We start from the raw sequence: 20,524 nt of genomic DNA, 5'->3' as shown, positions 1-20,524 counted from the left end.
TTGATGTTTAGATACAGCTTGGGTCAGGTACAGTAAAGCTCGATTTCGACTGCCCAATCAGATACTCCAAGGTCAGATGCAACATTGGTGAGATGCAGAATAAAGCTCTCTCTACACTGTGCAATCAAGCACTCTCAGCTAAGTGACAGCATGGTTTAAACGCAGAGTTAGGCTGCCTCAACACTCAACATATTTGGAGTTTCGGGATAGCGTAATAATCCACAGGAGGCAGGGGTTCCGCCACCACACCAGTATTTATTTGCAGTAACTTATATACAAGAGCAGCTCCAAACGGTGCTGCTAGCATTCCAGTCAACTTAAGACTGCCTCACAAAGCCTACACGGGTGCTTATATGAGCCCCCTCAATGAGCTATCATTGAGGGAGCTCATACTCCAATTGGCCAACCAATAATGCCAATTGGAGGTCATTACACTCCGAGCTTCTTCCTGCTCCTCCTGTCCTGGTCTGTCACCTCTGTGTCGTCCGCCGGGTCGTTCTCCGACGTGGGTGGGGTGTACCTTATAGGTGCCCGTCTTTTCCTTGACGACCTCCTTGGAAGTTGTACTTCCTCCTCCTCGGGGAGAGGTGTCGCGGCGGCCTCGTCGAACGTGTCCATCTCCGACTCTGACGACTGGATGACGGGGTTTGGAGAAATTGCTCGGGGCTCGGGTGAGGGTATCTTTCCTGTCTGAGCTATCCCAGCTTGAGGCGGTCCTGCTTCGACTGCCTCCAGGTGTGGTTCCGCTGCCCTTATTTGGTCTAGGTGTTTCTTCAGCACCTTACCTCCTATCGAAACTTTATATGATATGGGCCCTGTTTGGGACTCTACCGTGCCTTTGACCCACATTGGTCCATTCCCATAATTCTTGACCCAAGCTGGTGCCCCCACCTGGAAATGTCTTTGCTGCCGACTATTATCATGCCCCCTGCATTGGACCTCCTGTTGTTTCTCCACTTTCCCCGTTAAATTTGGGAAAAGGAGACTCAGCCTCGTTCGCAGCCGCCTTCCCATTAAGAGTTCAACTGGCGGTATGCCCGTTGTGGAATGCGGTGTGGTCCTGTAATCAAACAGCCAGCGGGAGAGCTTTGTGTCCTTTGACGCTGCCGGCTGCTTCTTGAGTCCCACTTTTAGTGTCTGGACCGCTCTCTCTGCCGGGCCGTTGGATGGTAAGGGGCTGTTTTGATGTGGCGGACTCCGTTTCCCTTTAGGAATTTTCCAAATTCCCCACTTGTGAATGCCGTTCCGTTGTCCGACACCAATACCTCCGGAAGTCCATGTGTTGCAAACGAGGCCCTGAGCTTTTCAATTGTCGATGCTGTGCTTGCCGTGTTTACCCGGTGGACGTCCAACCATTTGGAGTGGGCGTCCACTATCACCAAAAACATTGAGCCCATGAAAGGGCCAGTGTGGTCAATATGCAGGTGGGTCCACGGTCTGCCTAGCCATTCCAACGGGTGCAATGGCGCAGCTGGTGGCACTCTTTGCCCCTGTTGGCACTCCTGGCACCGACGTACCAAGGCTGCGATGTCTGTGTCCAATCCTGGCCACCAAATGTAGCTTCGAGCTAGCATCTTCATTTTAGACACCCCTGGGTGTCCATGATGTAACTCGGTTAAGATTGCCCGACGGCCTTGAGCTGGGACTATTACCCGGGCTCCCCATAATAGGATACCGTCTTCTACAGTTATTTGGTCCCTTCTGCTCCAGTATGGGTGCATCTGGGGCTCCACTGGTCTCTCCAGTTCCCCGTTAGCAGTAAATGCTTCATCTTGGCTAAAACTGGGTCTTTTTGCGTCCACAACCGAATATGTTGTGCGTCCACTGGTAGAGTGTCCAAAAAATTTAGAGTCATTACTGTCTCCTCTACTTTCAGTATTAGCGGCGGGGTGTCTGGGAGGGGAAGTCTGCTCAAAGCATCTGCATTTGCTACTCGCGTTCCCGGTCTGTGCTCCAGAACGTATCTATACGCCGCCAGTAGCAACGCCCAGCGTTGGATTCTAGCTGATGCAATCGGGGGTATTGACTTGTCTTCTTTTAATAACCCTAATAACGGCTTATGGTCCGTCGCTATGGTGAATTTCCGCCTGTACAGATACTGGTGAAATTTTTTTACTGCAAATATCACCACCAGTCCTTCCTTCTCGATTTGGACGTACTTTCTCTCAGCCATCGCCAAGGTCCTGGAAGCATAGGCTATTGGCCGTTCTTCCCCATTCCTTCCTCTATGGGCTAAGACGGCTCCTATACCGTAAGGTGATGCGTCACACGTGACCACCAAATCCTTCCTTGGGTCATAATGCTCTAGGACATTTTCGGATTCCAGCTGTTCCTTAATGTCCCTAAATGCTCGGTTTTGGCGGGCGGACCATTTCCATTCTTGTCCCTTTTTTAGTAGCTGGTGGAGGGGTTCTAGGATGGATGCCCTATTTTCAATAAATTTGCCATAATATGTTACCAATCCTAGAAATGATCGTAGCTCCTGGACTGTGGGGGGAGCTGGGGCTTCTTTTATTGCCCTTACTCGGTCTTCCAATGGGTGTAAGCCCGACTCGTCTACTTTATATCCCAGGTACGTCACTTATGGGGCCAGAAAAACACATTTTTCTCTTTTCAGCCGTACGCCTGCCTTTGCGAAATGTCTGAGCACTTCCTCCAGGTTCCTTAAGTGTTCCCTGTTTGTCCTACCCGTGATTAAGACATCGTCCAAATAAATCGCCACCTGCGGTAGTCCCTGCAGAATATTTTCCATCGTACGCTGGAATATAGCGCAGGCTGATGACACTCCGAAGGGTAGCCTAGTATAATGAAAATGTCCCTTCAGGGTGTTGATCGTAGCGAACTTCTGGGAGTCCTTGTCCAGTTTTAACTGCAGGTAGGCGTGGCTCATGTCCAGTTTCATGAACACAAGCCCACCTGCCAATTTGGCATATAGGTCGTCTATTTTCGGGATCGGGTATTTGTCCAGCAGTGCGTATTTGTTTACCGTCTGTTTGAAATCTCCACAGAGACGTATCTGGCTTCAAAATTGGTACCACCGGCACTGCCCATTCCGAGAACTGTACTGGTCTGATAATGCCGTCGCGCCGTAACCTTTCTATTTCGACATCTACTTTCTTCCTTAATGCAAAAGGTACCTGCCTGGCCTTACAAAATTTCAGAAGGGCTTCTGGGTCCACGTGCAAAGTTGCTTTGGCGCCTATAATTTCCCCCAAACCTTCTTGGAAGACCTCCGGGTATTTTTGGAGTACTGCACTCAACTGCCCGCTTCCACTCTGGAAAATTTTCATCCAATCTAAGTTTAGGTCTTTCAGCTAGTTCCGTCCTATTAAGTTCGGTCCGGAGCCCTCACTATCGTCAATGGTAATCTGAGCAATTGTTTGTCATATTCCACGGGTACATGAATCGTGCCTAGAACTTCCAGGGGTTTCCCAGTGTAGGTTTTAAGTTTTGTCGATGTTTTTGTTAGGGTTAGTGGCTGGAGTCCATCTTTGATTTTTTTAAATGCTGCCACTCCCATTACTGATACGACCGCACCCGTGTCTATTTCCATTATTGTCGGCCGACCGATCACCCGTGGGGTAATCTTAATAGGTTCTGCTTTCTTCGTCGCAATATTATATAACTGTTCCCCTTCGGAGGAGGATGGGGCATCTAGGTTGTGTACTTCCCTGCGTCCCCACCTGCTATTCCTCTTTTGCCACCTCCTTCTAAGGTTTCTGTCGCTGTTACCCCACTCTGTTTGGTGCCAGAAACGGTCCTTCTCTGTTGGGGGAGCCTCAGCCGGTAGTTCCCTCTGTCTCCAGTTAGTCCTAGCAGACTTGGGGGCAGTACTGGGGTTTTCCTTTGGCCCTCTGCTCCTCAGGCTTTTCCTGAGGGCAGCTATCTGGTAGCTGGACCCATTGTGGTAGTCCCTCTCCCAGGTATCTACCTCCATTGGCGTGCCCTGTAGTTCCTGCGCCCCACTTGCTGCCTTTTCTAGGGACAGTGCGAGCTGTAACGCCCACCTACAGTCTAGCTGCGTTTCCGCCAACAGGCGCTTCTGTATTTGGAGGTCATTTATGCCACACACTAACCGGTCCCGAAGCATTTCATTTAGCGTCGGGCCGAACGCACATTTTTCCGCCAGCCTTCTCAGGCGGGTCAAGAAATTCGTGACTGACTCTCTGTCTTCCCGCTTCGTTGTGTAGAATCTGTACCTACGCAAAATGAGGGGTGGTTTTGGGTCATAGTGCTCTTCCACCAATTTCATTAATTCTTGGAAAGGTATCGTGTCCGGCGTATCGGGATAAGTTAGACTACGTATAATGGCGAAGGCTGAGGGTCCGCACGCCGACAGCAGTATAACCCGTTTCCTTCCATCCTCCGTTATCTCATTGGCCTGGAAAAAGTAACACATCCTCTCCACATACTGGGACCAGTCCTCAATAGTCGGGTCGAATGCATCCAACTTCCCAAAAAGAGGCATTTTTGAAAGAGCAAGGCTTACCCTCCGAGTGCGGCAGCTGGTCTCCGCAAGGTTCTTTGTTTACCTCGTCGCCACTATAATAATCCACAGGAGGCAGGGGTTCCGTCACCACACCAGTATTTATTTGCAGTAACTTATATACAAGAGCAGCTCCAAACGGTGCTGCTAGCATTCCAGTCAACTTAAGACTGCCTCACAAAGCCTACACGGGTGCTTATATGAGCCCCCTCAATGAGCTATCATTGAGGGAGCTCATACTCCAATTGGTCAACCAATCATGCCAATTGGAGGTCATTACAGATAGCATTGGTTATGTACAGTAAAACTCCCTCTACACTCTCCAAGCTCCCTCTACACTCTCCAAGCAGTGTGCCTCAACTCAACATCAGTAAAATATTCCCACTGGATTCATGAAAGATGTTTCCACTTCCGCCACAGCCATCCAGTAGCCTCTTGAAGTGAGATTGCTGAATTACGAGATAACTTTGTATTGTAGATCAGTATACAGCACGGAGTGGATTGAGATTGCCAGAACTGATGTTACTTCAGATCCTCAATAAATATGGATTTAAACCAAAAGTCTGAGAAGCGAACGGCTGGTGTTTCCACCCAGCCCACGTTCTCCCTCCTCCAGAGGTAATTTTCTTGTGGAACTTCACAGCACTAATTAAGAACTCCAAAATAAATTGTCTGCTTTCAAGAGTAGATCCTGGTCAACTTGTGCGCCATAAGTGCTGGAACCGAGGTAGGCCACTCGGCCCATCGGGTCTTTTGCCATTCAATGAGATCATGGCTGATCTGATATAATCCTCAACTCCACTTTCCTGCCAGCCTGGTGCCCTGGCAGTGCCACATGGGCACCCTGGCACTGCTAGGCTGGAACACAGGTGGCACCGGCAGTGTCTGGGTGCCACCCTGCCGACCACCTGGGGGCCTCCGATCGCCTGGGAGACTCCCTCCAAGTGCTGATACGTCTGGTCCCCATTTGTGGGGACCAGTACTAATTGGCGCCTGGCGGCTGAGTTCTCCTCAGTGAGGCCGATAGATGCCGGGTGGCGTTCAGTCCAGCGTCAGCACAGCTAAGTAGGTTCTTAAACTCACTTAACCATGTGAGACTGGGTCCCACCCATTATGGGCAAGATCCAGATTGCAACGTCTTGTAAGATCTTGCGAGGCACTAAGGCCATTCGGAATCCCGGGGGAGGCCTTTCCCAGGATCTACAGGCCGCTTTGTCAGAATCAGAGGGGGACAAGGCCGTTAAATCATACCTTAAGTGTGTTTGAATTGCGATGTGGATCTCACTCAAAAATCCAGCGAGAAATAGCCCGCTAAACTCACCCAAAATGACATTTAGAACATTTTTGGTTGAATCACGCCCTACATCTGCTGGTTCCCCTTCATCTATACTGCTCGTAGCCACCTCAAAGAATTCTACTAAATTTGTCTGGCATGATTTGACCTTCATGAAGCCATGCTGACTCTGCTTGATTATATTATATATTTCTAAATGCTCTGAAATTACATCCTCAAAATGGACACAAACATTTTCCCCATGACAGATTTTAAGATGGGCTGAATGGAACAATTCACTATTTCAAAAATAAACACTTGCATTGCTAAAAAAAACATTTACTACATTTAGCTTCTTTTAATGCCTTGCGAGAATGTATGGTCCTTTTTAAAGAGGCTATAACCACTTTGAGCTGTCAATCAAACTGTCAACCGAGAGATCCCCCACTTTGAAAACAGAAAGTTATAAAATCAGTCATGCAGCACTCATTTAGAAATGATAATTCTCAGCCTTATGTTAACAAAGTGAAATGGTGAACACTGATTCTTTTAAACACTGCAGACAGTTTGTTTTGAAATATTTATAAGGCAGACGTTTTAAACGCCTTGACATTTCTGATGAGTTTGACAGTTCAACGAGATTGACAGTTCCAGTGAGTTCATACGCTTTTTACTGATATTCATGTCTACTTTTAATGATCTCAAAGAAAAGCTTACCTCTCTCAAAGTACACCTGACATCTTCTAAACATGCCCTGAGACATATAGGGTACCTTACCTTTTCAAACGGATACCCCATTTATCCAAGCAACTCCATGAAGTTTAGACATGCTCCTACCAGGACTGATTTGCACACATTAAGTTTCCGACACCCAACTAATGAAACTCAGATGTGAGTGAATCACAGCTGTGCAAGTCAGAACCTGTCCCCATTCCTTCCTTTGCACAATGGTTCGTGTACGGGGTCAAGACATCTGTATCCGGACCTCCAACTTTGTGTTTTGCTCGGTGCTGCAGCAGTTGAAGTGCATCAGCTGACTTAAGTGCCATTGCATTGGGAGGAGAGAAATCAATCCACCTGGTCACTAGTATTGTATGTTTTGACAAGTATGAAGAACCTGGAACCAGAAAGCCGCTGTTACCCACAGAACCCCTAATTCAGCACAAGCCAATCCTTCCGAGCAGAAAATTCAAAGAAATAAAATGATGCCCCATTACCGATTTTAATGGGAAAATTGACACTGCTGCTAAGCCATGCTCCCCAGTTTGAACTAAATCAAGGTAAAATATACCTCCACAGACATTTTCAAAGAACCGAACAGAAAACTCAGACCAAATCTGTGGTGGACATCATTGCCCCTCATTGTGCTCCTAAATGTAATGAACTTGCCAGAATGATGATGTCCCTTTCTAGAGAAAACCTCAACCTGACTTATTCTTATGGTAGCCATGATGTGGAGATGTCGGCGTTGGACTGGGGTGGACACAGTTAAGAAGTCTTACAACACCAGGTTAAAGTCCAACAGGTTTATTTGGAATCACTAGCTTTCGGAGCGCGGCTCCTTCATCAGGGGTTGTAAGACTTCTCACTATTCTTATGGTGACACACTTAGGGACAGATGTGGAATTTTAAACAGTACCTGGAATCGGCGCATGTCTCGTGGGTTCCCAGCTGTTTTCAAACAATTCTGATTGCACTTGAGGAAGAATTTTAAGAAGAATCTGAAAACAAAACGGAAATTCCTTTTCAATATAATTCTCCAATATAACATTGCAATGACATTCACTTGCTCCCAGACTGACATCAGCAAAAGTTCACCATGTGCAAATCTTATGAATTAAAATGAGTGAAAATGGCAGTCCACAGCAAATGATAGAGTTAGGCAGGATATGAGAGAACAGCGAGACAGGGGACAAATGGAGACAGGCATGATGTGCAGAAAAAGTTAGAGTTGCAGAGACGGAAAAAGATTAGGGGCGAGATTCTCCGACCCCCCGCCGGGTCGGAGAATAGCCGGGGGCTGGCGTGAATCCCGCCCCCGCTGGTTGCCGAATTCTCTGGCACCGGAGATTCGGCGGGGGCGGGAATCGCGCCGCGCCGGTTGGCGGGCCCCCCCCCCGCGCGATTCTCCGGCCCGGATGGGCCGAAGTCCCGCTGCTAGAATGCCTGTCCCGCCAGCGTGGATTGAACCACCTACCTTACCGGCGGGACAAGGCGGCGCAGGCGGGCTCCGGGGTCCTGGGGGGCGCGCGGGGCGATCTGGCCCCGGGGGGTGCCCCCACGGTGGCCTGGCCCGCGATCGGGGCCCACCGGTCCACGGGCGGGCCTGTGCCGTGGGGGCACTCTTTTCCTTCCGCCTTTGCCACGGTCCCCACCATGGCGGAGGCGGAAGAGACTCCCTCCACAACGCATGCGCCGCCCGGCAATGTCATTTCTGCGCCAGCTGGCGGGTTACCAAAGGCCTTTCCCGCCAGCTGGCAGGGCGGAAATCAGTCCGGCGTGGGCCTAGCCCCTCAAGGTTAGGGCTCGGCCCCCCAAGATGCGGAGGATTCCGCACCTTTGGGGCGGCGCGATGCCGGACTGATTCGCGCCGTTTTTGTCGGCGGACATCGCGCCGATACCGGAGAATTTCGCCGGTAAGTGAAGTGGCATGAAAGAGAGGTTCAGGAAGAGGAGAAAGAGGCAGACAGACAGAGGTAATTACCTTAAGGGACAAAAAGTGGAGGACAGGTAGATGGACTGACAGGGCAGCTGAATGGATGGAATTGGAGCCAAACAAAGAGACTGGCAAAAAAAAAAATCAGGAGAAAAACTGCTGAAAAAAAGAATGCTTGGTCTCAGCAAAGATCTCTTTGATGCTAAAACGAGAATAAAGACTGACTGATTCCTGTTGAATAAAGTGAGTAGGTAAATAATTTGTTGAACTTGATACTTATTTTCTCCTGATAATTTGCATATTTCCACCCAACCACTATAGAAATAAGCTGTGCGGAACAGAAAACTCCCACAATTCTGCCCCAATCTTGCACTTCACCAGGTACTGCAGACGTTTAAGTGCTTCAACCGACTTGTGTCCCCTTCACTCGGGAGTAGAGAACCCAAGCCTCCTGGTGTCTTGTACCCTATGTGTTGACAGGCATGAAGGACTTGGAAACAGACAACTGCTGTTAACCATAGAACTGCTCACTCAGCATGAGTCATTCATTTTCAGCAGAAAATTGTGAAGAAACACTCATTTTCCGATTTTAGTGAAGAATTTACATCGATGTGAAGCCATGCCCCCAATTTGTTCTAAATTAAAATAAAATATGGCAACTCATTTTATATTCCATTAATTATTATTTTATTGAGAACTGAACTATCAGAGGAATAAGATGCACACATGCTTTTGAGTGAAAAATATACTGTTATGAATTGGGAGCAAGTCACAGTGAAACATTGTGGTTAAATACCTCAGCTGCTACTCTCCTGTACTCAGCTATTAACACACAGCTCTATTTTTATGATTTACTTCCACTAACCCGCTGCCATACCAGGTTCTCTTTGTTCCAGTATTTGCACAAACGTGTGTGCTTTGTTGAAAAACAACACCAACCTCAATATATTCACAGAACAAGCACACCAGTATTGGCTGCCTTATTTTTGACTAAAGACCCTTATCTTATTCATTTTAGTGCATTAAAGCATCAATTGATCCTGGAAGTTTTTAAATCTTGACTGGCTTTTATTCCTTTGGAGAACCCTTCCAAAGAGCTGGTACAGGTATGATGGACTCAATCTGTGCTGTGTCATTCTAGGATTCTCTGCACTAGGGCCGCAATCTCTTGGCACCCTCTAATCCCACTCTGGCTGAGACCAGGAATCAAATCTGGATCATCTTGTTGGTGACAACTTAGACCATAAGATATCAGGCCAGTTGGCCCATTGAGTCTGTTCCACCATTCGATCATGGCTGATATGTTTCTCATCCCCACTCTCCTGCCTTCTTCCCATAACCCCTGATCTCAATATTAATCAAGAAATCCCCTTATTAATCAAGAACACCAGATTTGTGCTTGCGGTACTGTTAACTGTAGGGTTACAGACCAAAAGCTGGAGGGTGAAATCAGACAGAATAGTTCTTTCTTCACGCATTAGAACTAGGAACAGTGGAGATTGGACGTGGGGTTACTGGCAGACAAGGGGGTCTGTGAGAGGGTGCGGATGGCCATCTGAAATTATGGGAACTGAATAATACGGGGGAAGTTTCTGCCTCCAAGCAGTGAATATAGTTTTTGAGGCCTTCTATTGGAGGCTGTATAACTCAGAGCCTCCGATGGGGGATCAAGGGATCAGGCAGTTTTTGGGTGGGTTGGAGTTCCCGAGGATTGAGGAGGCCAAGGTTCAGGGATTGGGGGCCCTGATTGGTTTTGCCCCACATCCAATCTCCAATGCGGCAGTTGAGCCTCACCCTGCACCACCCGCAAATTCACCCAGTGTGGCGCGTCGTCAGAGACCACAATCATCGAATACTCCGATCCAACCAACCCCGCCAACAACACCCTGTTTAAAACAAAGAATTCAACCCGGGAGTACATCTGGTGCATGTGCGAGGGAGGTGATGGATTATGTGGGGGGATGCAGGTGGGAAAAGCCCCAGGGCCTGATGGGTTCCCAACCGAGTTTTATAAGGTTTGGGTTGGAGCTGGGGCCGCTGCTTGTTAGTATGTATAATGAGGCGATGGTGAGGGAGGACCATGCCCGAAGCTGTCACAGGCCTCTCTATTGCTCATTTTAAAGAAGGACATGGATCCAGAGCGGCATGGGTCATATCGCCCGAACTTGTTGTTGAATGTAGATGAGAAGTTGTTGGCAAAGGTGCTAGCGTCGCGGATCGAGGATTGCATGCTGGGGATGATAAGGGAGGACCAGACAGGGTTCGTGAAGGGGCGGCAGTTGTCGGCGAATGTACTGAGGCTGCTTTATGGTATTATGATGCCATTGGAGGGCCAAGAAGTGGAAGTGGTGGTGGTAATGGATGCGGAGCAGACGTTTGATCGGGTTGAATGGGCGTATTTGTTTGAGGGGTTGGGTCGCTTCGGGTTTGGGCAGGGGTTTGTGGGTTGGGCTTGGCTGCTGTACAAGGTGCCGAATGCGAGTGTTTGGATGAACAAGGTTAGTTTGGATTACTTTGAGTTACACTGAGGGACGAGACAGGGGTGCCCGCTACCCCCGCAGCTCTTTGCCCTCACGACAGTGCTGTTTGCAATGGCGCTTACGGGTCGAGGGGGTGGAGTGGGGTGGGTGGGGAGGTAAGGGTTATCGAGTTTCTTTGTATCCTACTGTATATTTCGGACCGGAGAGCCTTGACAGATTCATAGGGATTCTGGTTACGTTTGGTCGCTTTTCTCGGTACAAGCTGAATATGAGAAAAAGCGAGGTGTTCCCAAATAATGCACAGGGACAGGAGACGAGGCTGGGGAATTGCTGTTTCGGGTGGTGAGGCGAGCTTTTGCTATCTTGTAATACAGGAGGCAGAGTTAGGCCCAGCTGCTCAAGCTGAACTTGTATTCCAGAACCCCCCAATTTTTGTTGTTAAGTCCTTTTTTAAGAATGTTTGTGGAGGCGCGTAATGCTCCGCGGGTGAGGACGGTGTTCTTGGAGAGGAATCAATGGGTGGGGGTGGTGGCAGTGGGCGGTTAGCATTGCCAAGCTTATTGAATTACTACTGGGCAGCAAACATTGAAATGGCTGGGAAATGGGTGGTGGCGGATTGGTTAGTTTGGGGTCAGATGGAGGTGGCCTCGTGTAAGGGGACCAGTTTGAGGGTGCTGTCATTGGCAACCCTTCCATTCTTGCCAGTTCTGTACTCCAAGAGTCCGGTGGTGGTATCAGTACTCAGGGTGTGGACCCAGTGTCAACAGCACTTAAGATTGGAAGGTATTTCGCTGTGGGTGCCTATTTGCGACAATCATTGGTTTGCGCTGGCGGGATTGGATGTGAGGTTCCGGGGATGGCAGCAGGTGGGGATAAAGTACTTCTGAGATTTATTCGTGGGAGAAAAGGTTTCCAGAACTAGAAGAACTCGAGGAGACATACCAGTTACCACAGGGGAATAGGTTCAGGTGTCTGCAGGTTCGGGACAATATTAGGAAGGAGGTGCCGTCCTTTCCAATGCTGCCGCCCTCTGTCCAAGGATGAAATTGGGGAGGGCAAGGTTGCGTACATGTATGGGGAGCTAATGAAGAGGAGTGTGCTCCCGTGGAGGAGGTTAGGCACAAGTAGGAGGAGGTGTTGGGGAGACAGTAGGGGCCAGAGTGTGGAGGGAAGATCTGTAGAGGATGAATGCATCCTCATCGTGTGCTCGGTTAAGTCTGATCCAATTTAAGGTGGTGCATCGAGGCCACATGACGGCGTCCAGAATGAGTCAGTTATTTTCGGGGACAGATGATAGGTGTGTGGGAGGGGGGCGGGGATGCTGGCGAACCATGTACATGTGTTTTGGACTTGTCGGAGGTTGAGGAAGTTTTGGAAGGGATTTTTGGACATAATATCAAAGGTTTTGGGGCAGAGGTAGCTCCGAGTCCTGACGTGGCTTTATGGAGTGTCAGAAGATCTGGGAGTACTGGTGGGGAGAGAGGTCGATGTCTTGGCCTTTGCCTCCCTGATATCCCGGAGGCGGATTTTGCTGTGTCAACAAGTCTTAGAGCCGCCAAATGCAGAGTTCCTGGGCGCGATTCTCCGCTCCCGCGCCGGTTTGGAGAATCGCCTGGCGCGCCCTTTTTCCCCGCAACGCCGGTCCGACGCCCTCCCACGATGCACCCAAGCGGCGGGAACAGCCCCATCGAGTTCTGCGCGGCGCAGGCCGCCGGTCCGACGCCCTCCCGCGATGCACCCAAGCGGTGGGAACAGCCCCGCCTTGTTCTGCGCGGCGCAGGAAGGAGAATCGCCCGGGACACCCAAAATGGCGATTCTCCGCTACCCCCGCTATTCTCCGGCCCGGATGGGCCGAGCGGCCTGCCCAAAGCGACTGCTTCCCGCCGACGCCATCCACACCTGGTCGCTGCCGGCGGGAACAGCGCGGGAACGCTGGGGGGGCGGCCTGTGGGCGGGCGAGGGGTGTCTTTCACCGGGGTTGCACTCAAAAGGGGTCTGGCCCGCGATCGGTGCCCACCGATCGGCGGGCCGGCCTCTCTGAAGGAGGACCTCCTTTCCTCCGCCGCCCCACAAGATCCATCCGACATCTTCTTGCGGGACAGCCTCGGGGAGGACGGCAACCACGCATGTGCGGGTGACGCCAGTTAAGGGGCGGATGACGCGGCGCCGCTTATATGCGGCACCAATGCCCGGCACTGCTTTAGCGACATGCCCCCCGAGTTTCTCGCGGCCCCAATCCTAGCCCATTTTCTGGCACTGAATCGGTCGAGATCGGGGACGTTTTGCGCCGTCGTGAACCTCGACTGCGTTCACAATGGCGTGGGCACTTAGTCGCGGGAGCGGAGAATCGCGTCCCCTACATTTGGAAATAATTAAGTTCGCCATTCAAGGGGTGGAGGAAGGGTTCTCCTTGAGGTGGAAGCTGTTTATTAACTTCTTTATGGAGTATTGCGTCCTCAGCGGGGGTCGGAATGGGGTAGGTATTTACTTTTTTTGGGGGGGGTAATAAGTTGAAAAAGGGAGGTGTGTACTGGGGTGGCAGTGAGATGAGTGGGGTTGCTGCTGGGGAGGATACAGGGGTTTTGTTACCTCTTACCACTGTTGGCTTTTGTATTTTTGTGATTATGTATGTGTTTAAAATGCCTCAACAATATGTTTTTCAAGAAATATATATTGCTCCTTTAAGACAGTAAACTCTCCAAAGCACTTCTCTGGAGCATCAGCAAATAAAATCTCACCCAAGCCACAAAAGCAGAGATTAATGCAGGTGACCAACATCTCAGTCCAAAGGTAAGTTTTAACGAATATCTTAAAGGAGTAGAGATAAATAGAGAGGCAGAAACATGTAGGGAAGGAATTCCAGAGCTTTGTGCCCAGACAGGTAAAAAGACATCAATGATGGAGTGATTAAAATTAAGCAGGTGCAAGAGGCTGGAACGAGAGCACAGCAGTGATCTCGAAGGAAAAGGTTTCAGAGTTGGCCATAGAGAGAGACTTGAAAACAAAGATGAGGATTTAGGATGAAGATTCAATGTTGAGGTGTTATTTTAAATGTATAATGTTTCATTTATTCAGAGATTCATTTTTGAAAAGAATCATGAAATTGATTTGCTTACTCAGCACAGACTGAAAATTGGATTTTGAAGCATCCTGATCCATACGCTTCAGTTTGGCAAAGTTGTCATCCCACAACCTTTAAAAGCCTTAAATTGGAATAATTTCAAGACAACAAGCAATGTGGTGATGTAAAGTGAAAGAGGGCAGAGTTTGTTAGGAAGGATTGAATCTGCCCCATAGCCTGTGTACTTTATCCTTTCTGAGCACAGCACAATTTAGTGCCTTTCAAAATGAAGCAACACTTAATCAATAACCAGTCCAAGCATCTCTCGATCCATATCCAGCAGACAACCCCAAATTATAACCTTAAATTGATCTAACAAGAAAAACATACTCTGTTTTCATGTCCCTATTACTTCGGACACTTCCACAGTCACTTTCTGATGTGATTGCTGCCTGCACGAGCTGCAATTTTACTTTATTTGCTGTTCGTGCTTGGGATGGAACACCTCCCATTTCATGCAGTCAACTTCAGCATCAAACAATGTGAGAACCAGTACTGCACAAGTTAGATACAGAGTAAAGTTAACGCTGCAGCATCCCATCAAATATACTCCAGGGCAGATACGGCACAGGTAATATAGAGAATAAAGCTACCTCTGAACCATTCCATCAAACACTCCCAGAGCAGGCGCAGCACAGGTCAGATACAAAGGAAAGATTTCTCTAAACAGTCCCATTGACTATTTAGAGGGTAATACCACAGTAGGTATGGTATGAGTTTGATACAGAGTAAAGCTCCCTTTAAGCTGTCCCATCAAATACTCTGAAGGAAAGACCAGCACAGGGTTAGGTACAAAGTAAAGCTCACTCCACATTGCCAAACAAGCTCTCCCAGGCCAGGTACAGCATCGGTTAGATATCAGTTAAGACTTCCTTTGCACTCACCCATCAAATTCAAGAACACAGAAATAGGAGCAGGAATGGACCATGTGGCCCATCGAGCTGCACTGCCATTCAATATGACCATGGCTGATCTTCAACTCCATTTCCCCACCTTATCTCCTTATCCATTAATTAAACATAATTACTTAATTATAATTTAGAGGGGTATCTAAGCCAGAGATCGGAGAGTACTATATTTAGCTTTCGCATTTATATTAGAAATCTAGTGCTAGGAAACAGATAGTTAACAGTAACTCTGAAATAAAATTTTTTTTAATAACTTTAAAAAAAAAAAAACTTTTAATTTTAATTAATTGACGCAATGTCAGTTAGAGGGGTGCAGTGCTCTGACTGTGAGATGTGGCAGGTCCGGGAGGCTTCCAGCGTCCTGGATGGCTTCATCTGCAGAAAGTGCACCCAACTGGAGCTCCTCACAGACCGCATGGTTCGGTTGAGCAGTAATTGGATGCACTTAGGAGCATGCAGGTGGCGGAAAGCGTCATAGATCGCAGTTATATAAATGTGGTCACACCCAAGGTGCAGGCAGAGAAATGGGTGACCACCAGAAAGGGCAGGCAGTCAGTGCAGGAATCCCCTGTGGTTGTCCCCCTCTCGAACAGGTATACCCCTTTGGATACTGTCAGGGGGGATAGCCTATCAGGGGAAAACAGCAGCAACCAGAGCAGTGGCACCACGGCCGGCTCTGATGTTCAGAAGGGAGGGTCAAAGCGCAGAAGAGCAATAGTAATAGGGGACTCTATAGTCAGGGGCACAGAAATGCGCTTCTGTGGACGTGAAAGAGACTCCAGGATAGTATGTTGCCTCCCTGGTGCCAGGGTCCAGGATGTCTCCGAACGGGTAGAGGGCATCCTGAAGGGGTAGGGCAAACAGGCAGAGGTCGTTGTACATATTGGTACTAACGACATAGGCAGGAAGGGGCATGAGGTCCTGCAGCAGGAGTTCAGGGAGCTAGGCAGAAAGTTAAAAGACAGGACCTCTAGGGTTGTAATCTCGGGGTTACTCCCTGTGCCACGTGCCAGTGAGGCTAGAAATAGGAAGATAGAGCAGCTAAACACGTGGCTAAACAGCTGGTGTAGGAGGGAGGGTTTCCATTATCTGGACCACTGGGAGCTCTTCCGGGGCAGATGTGACCTGTATAAGAAGGACGGGTTGCATCTAAACCGGAGAGGCATAAATATCCTGGCCGCGAGGTTTGCTAGTGTCACACGGGAGGGTTTAAACTAGTATGGTAGGGGGGTGGGCACGGGAGCAATAGGTCAGAAGGTGAGAGCATTGAGGGAGAACTAGGGAATAGGGACAGTGGGGCTCTGAGGCAGAGCAGACAGGGAGAGGTTGCTGAACACAGCGAGCGGGCCTGGTGGCCTGAAGTGCATATGTTTTAATGCAAGAAATATTACGGGTAAGGCAGATAAACTTAGAGCTTGGATTAGTACTTGGAACTATGATGTTGTTGCCATTACAGAGACCTGGTTGAGGGAAGGGCAGGATTGGCAGCTAAACGTTCCAGGATTTAGATGTTTCAGGCGGGATAGAGGGGGATGTAAAAGGGGAGGCGGAGTTGCGCTACTGGTGAGGGAGAATATCACAGCTGTACTGCAGGAGGACACCTCAGAGGGCAGTGAGGCTATATGTGTGGAGATCAGGAATAAGAAGGGTGCAGTCACAATGTTGGGGGTTTACTACAGGCCTCCCAACAGCCAGCGGGAGATAGAGGAGCAGATAGGTAGACAGATTTTGGAAAAGAGTAAAAACAACAGGGTTGTGGTGATGGGAAACTTCAACTTCCCCAATATTGCCAGGGGCTTAGACGGGGCTTAAGTAGGGTAGCAAGGATAATCAAGGGAACTACAGGCCGGTGAGCCTTACTTCAGTGGTAGGGAAAATTACTGGAGAGAATTCTTCGAGACAGGATCTACTCCCATTTGGAAGCAAATGGACGTATTAGTGAGAGGCAGCACTCACTAAGCACAAGGTGGATATAGAACTGGCTAGGTTATAGAAGGCAGAGAGTAGCAATGGAAGGATGCTTTTCTAATTGGAGGGCTGTGACCAGTGGTGTTCCACAGGGATCAGTGCTGGGACCTTTGCTCTTTGTAGTATATATAAATGATTTGGAGGAAAATGTAACTGGTCTGATTAGTAAGTTTGCAGACGACACAAAGGTTGGTGGAATTGCGGATAGCGATGAGGACTGTCAGAGGATACAGCAGGATTTAGATTGTTTGGAGACTTGGGCGGAGAGATGGCAGATGGTGTTTAATCCGGACAAATGTGAGGTAATGCATTTTGGAAGGTCTAATGCAGGTAGGGAATATACAGTGAATGGTAGAACCCTCAAGAGTATTGAAAGTCAAAGAGATCTAGGAGTACAGGTACACAGGTCACTGAAAGGGGCAACACAGGTGGAGAAGGTAGTCAAGAAGGCATACGGCATGCTTGCCTTCATTGGCCGGGGCATTGAGTATAAGAATTGGCAAGTCATGTTGCAGCTGTATAGAACCTTAGTTAGGCCACACTTGGAGTATAGTTTTCAATTCTGGTCGCCACACTACCAGAAGGATGTGGAGGCTTTAGAGAGGGTGCAGAAGAGATTTACCAGAATGTTGCCTGGTATGGAGGGCATTAGCTATGAGGAGCGGTTGAATAAACTTGGTTTGTTCTCACTGGAACGAAGGTGGTTGAGGGGCGACCTGATAGAGATCTACAAAATTATGAGGGGCATAGACAGAGTGGATAGTCAGAGGCTTTTCCCCGGGGTAGAGGGGTCAATTACTAGGGGGCATAGGTTTAAGGTAAGAGGGGCAAGGTTTAGAGTAGATGTACGAGGCAAGTTTTTTTACACAGAGGATAGTGGGTGCCTGGAACTCGCTACTGGAGGAGGTGGTGGAAGCAGGGACGATAGTGACATTTAAGGGGCATCTTGACAAATACATGAATAGGATGGGAATAGAGGGATACGGACCCAGGAAGTGTAGAAGATTGTAGTTTAGTCGGGCAGCATGGTCGGCACAGGCTTGGAGGGCCGAAGGGCCTGTTCCTGTGCTGTACATTTCTTTGTTCTTTGTTCTATCCCTTAATTCCTCGAGGGACTAAAGATTTGTCCATCCCAGTCTTCAATGTGTGGAATGATGGAGCATCCACAAAACTCTAAGGTAGAGAATTCCAAAGATTCACAACCCTTTCAGTGAAGTAACTTACTTCACTCAACTCAGTCTTAAATGCCCCTACTCTGCGCCCCTGCATACTACCCAACAAACAGAAACAATCCCCCAGTGACTACCTGATCAAGCCCCTTCATTATTTTGTGATATTGCCACTTTCTCCTAAATTCCAGGGAATATAAACCCAATGTACTTAATTTCTCAACACAGAACAGTCCTCTAATCCCAGGGACCAAACTAGGAAACCTTTGCTGTGTGCCTCCATTGCAAGTATATTCTTTCTTGAATGTGGAGACCAAAACTGCACACAGTATTTGAGAAGTGGTCTCACCAAAACCCTCTGCATTCGCAGCAACACTAATTTATTCCTTTACACCAATCCCCTAGCAATAAAGGGTGCCCAGGCGGCACTGCCTCATAATCCCAGCTGCCAGACGGAGTGCTAGGGTACCAACCTGCCATGTCCCCAATCACCTGGAGGTCTTCATTGGCCTGAGAGGCCCTCCCCCAGGTGCCATTACACCTGGACCTCTGGGGAGCTCTCCCAGGCACGGCCATTGAGTCCGGGCACCGAGCGAATCCAGCATCTGGGTTTTTAAATGAGCCATTAGGCTTGTTTAAATATTACGATCTGGATCACGACTCATTTAAATCTTACTGTCTGGATCTTACTCAGCGAGGGTGCAATCCAGATTGCGCCAGGCGGAGCCAGTCGGGTAACTTGAGGAGCCCGATTTGGGGCTCTCGCGTGATTCACTTGTGTTCGGCTCTGTGCTGGGCACAACGGGGTCGCTGAGACATGCCCATATATTGTAAATAACTGAGGTCCCAGCATTAATGCTTGCGGCACTCTACTGTTCACTGCCTGCCCGTTTGAAAATGCCCTTGTATGCCCATATTCTGCTTTCTATCCATGAACCAATTCTCTATCCATGTTAAAATATTATCCCGAACTCCATTAATTCTTATTTTCCCAATTAACCTTCAGTGAGACACTTTATCGAATGCCTTTTGGAAATCCAGATATTCTACATCTACTGGTTCCCCTTTATCTCCCCTACATGTTGCATCCTCAAGAAAGTATGACAAATTTATCAAACAGGATTTCCCCTCAGTAAAACTATGTATACTTGTTCTCATCATACTCTCGGGGCGATTCTCTGATATGGCGGCCAAGTGTTTGTGCCGTCATGAACACCGTCGCAGAATAGGCACAACCTATTCTGGCCCCCACAGGGAATAAGGAGGGGCCTCCTTACGCGGTGCTAAATGGGCACCGCGCCAACCCCCGCATGCGCAGTTGGGCCAGCTCAATCCTGCGTATGCGCAGTTGGGCCGCGCCATCCTGCGCATGCGCGGGGAACTTCTTACGCGCGCCGGCCCCAACCCAACATGGGGTCGGTGTTCAGGGGCCGGCCACGCCGGAAAGTAGACCCGGTGGGGGAGAGGTCGGCCCACCGATCGGTGGGCCCCAATCACGGGCCAGACCCCATCGGAGGCCCCCCCGGTGAAGGAGCCACTCTCCCCCCTCCCCACAGGCCGCCCCCGAGTGTTCGCGCAGAGTTCCCGCCGGCAGCAACCAGGGGAGAACGGCGCTGGCGGGACTATGTCGTATCAGGGCGGCCGCTCGGCCCATACGGGCCAGAGAATCGGCGACCGCGGCGATTCCAGCGGCCCGCAGCCGGTGCCGCGCCAAATGCGCCGCCGCAAATGGCGCTGATTCTCTGCACCTCGGAGAATCGCGCGCCGGTGTCGGGGTGTCATAGCGCAGTTGCGGCGATTCTCCGGCCCAGCGCGGCACTCGGAGAATCGCCCCCCATGTTTTTTGAAGTGTACTATCAAGATTTCCTTAATAATAGATTCCAAACAACTGATATTATGCTACCTGACCTGTACTTCAGCTTTCCTTCTTCCTCCTTTCTTGAAAAGGGGTGTAGCATTTGCTAACTTTCCATCTAATGGGACAATGAAATGAAATGAAATGAAAATCGCTTATTGTCACAAGTAGGCTTCAAATGAAGTTACTGTGAAAAGCCCCTGGTCGCCACATTCCGGCTGAATCAAAGGAATTTGGGAAAGTCATAGCCAGCACCCCACTAACTCTGCAGCTACCTCTTGAAGCACCTGGGCCTGGATTCTCTGATCCCGCGCTGGGTCAGAGAATCGCCGGGGGGGGGCGGGGGCGAGAATCGTGCCACGCCGCTCTGACGGCGGGTCACTGATTCTCCGACGGCTGGAGATTGTCGCCAATCGCGCCCGCGGCGTCACCGCAGCGCCGGCCGGGGGTCGTTGAAAGCGGTGACCCTCGCCGATTCTCCGCGCCTCGATGTGCCGAGTGCCCGCCGAGTTCGGCCGAGTCCCGCTGGCGTGGGTTACATGTGGTCCTACCTGGCGGGACCTCGGAGTTCTGGCTGCAGGGGCCGTCCTGGTGTGGGGCGGGGGGAT

The 20,524-nt window shown here is 49.5% G+C and overlaps 1 protein-coding gene across 9 annotated transcripts in view; it reads right to left on the bottom strand.

The window, feature by feature from the left end:
* Positions 1–20,524, bottom strand: part of LOC140396875 (transcription factor COE2) — a 341,293-nt gene that overhangs the window by 113,339 nt on the left and 207,430 nt on the right. For all 9 annotated transcript variants that reach the window (XM_072485679.1, XM_072485681.1, XM_072485680.1 and 6 more), the window contains one exon: positions 7,399–7,480. In XM_072485679.1, coding sequence (XP_072341780.1) covers positions 7,399–7,480 — 82 coding nt within the window. The remainder of the gene's footprint in view (positions 1–7,398; positions 7,481–20,524) is intronic.

Source organism: Scyliorhinus torazame, chromosome 20, assembly GCF_047496885.1.
Source record: "Scyliorhinus torazame isolate Kashiwa2021f chromosome 20, sScyTor2.1, whole genome shotgun sequence".
NCBI lineage: Eukaryota > Metazoa > Chordata > Chondrichthyes > Carcharhiniformes > Scyliorhinidae > Scyliorhinus > Scyliorhinus torazame.
Note: the sequence above shows the minus strand (reverse complement) of the source record. Positions and strands in the feature narration are given on the sequence as shown.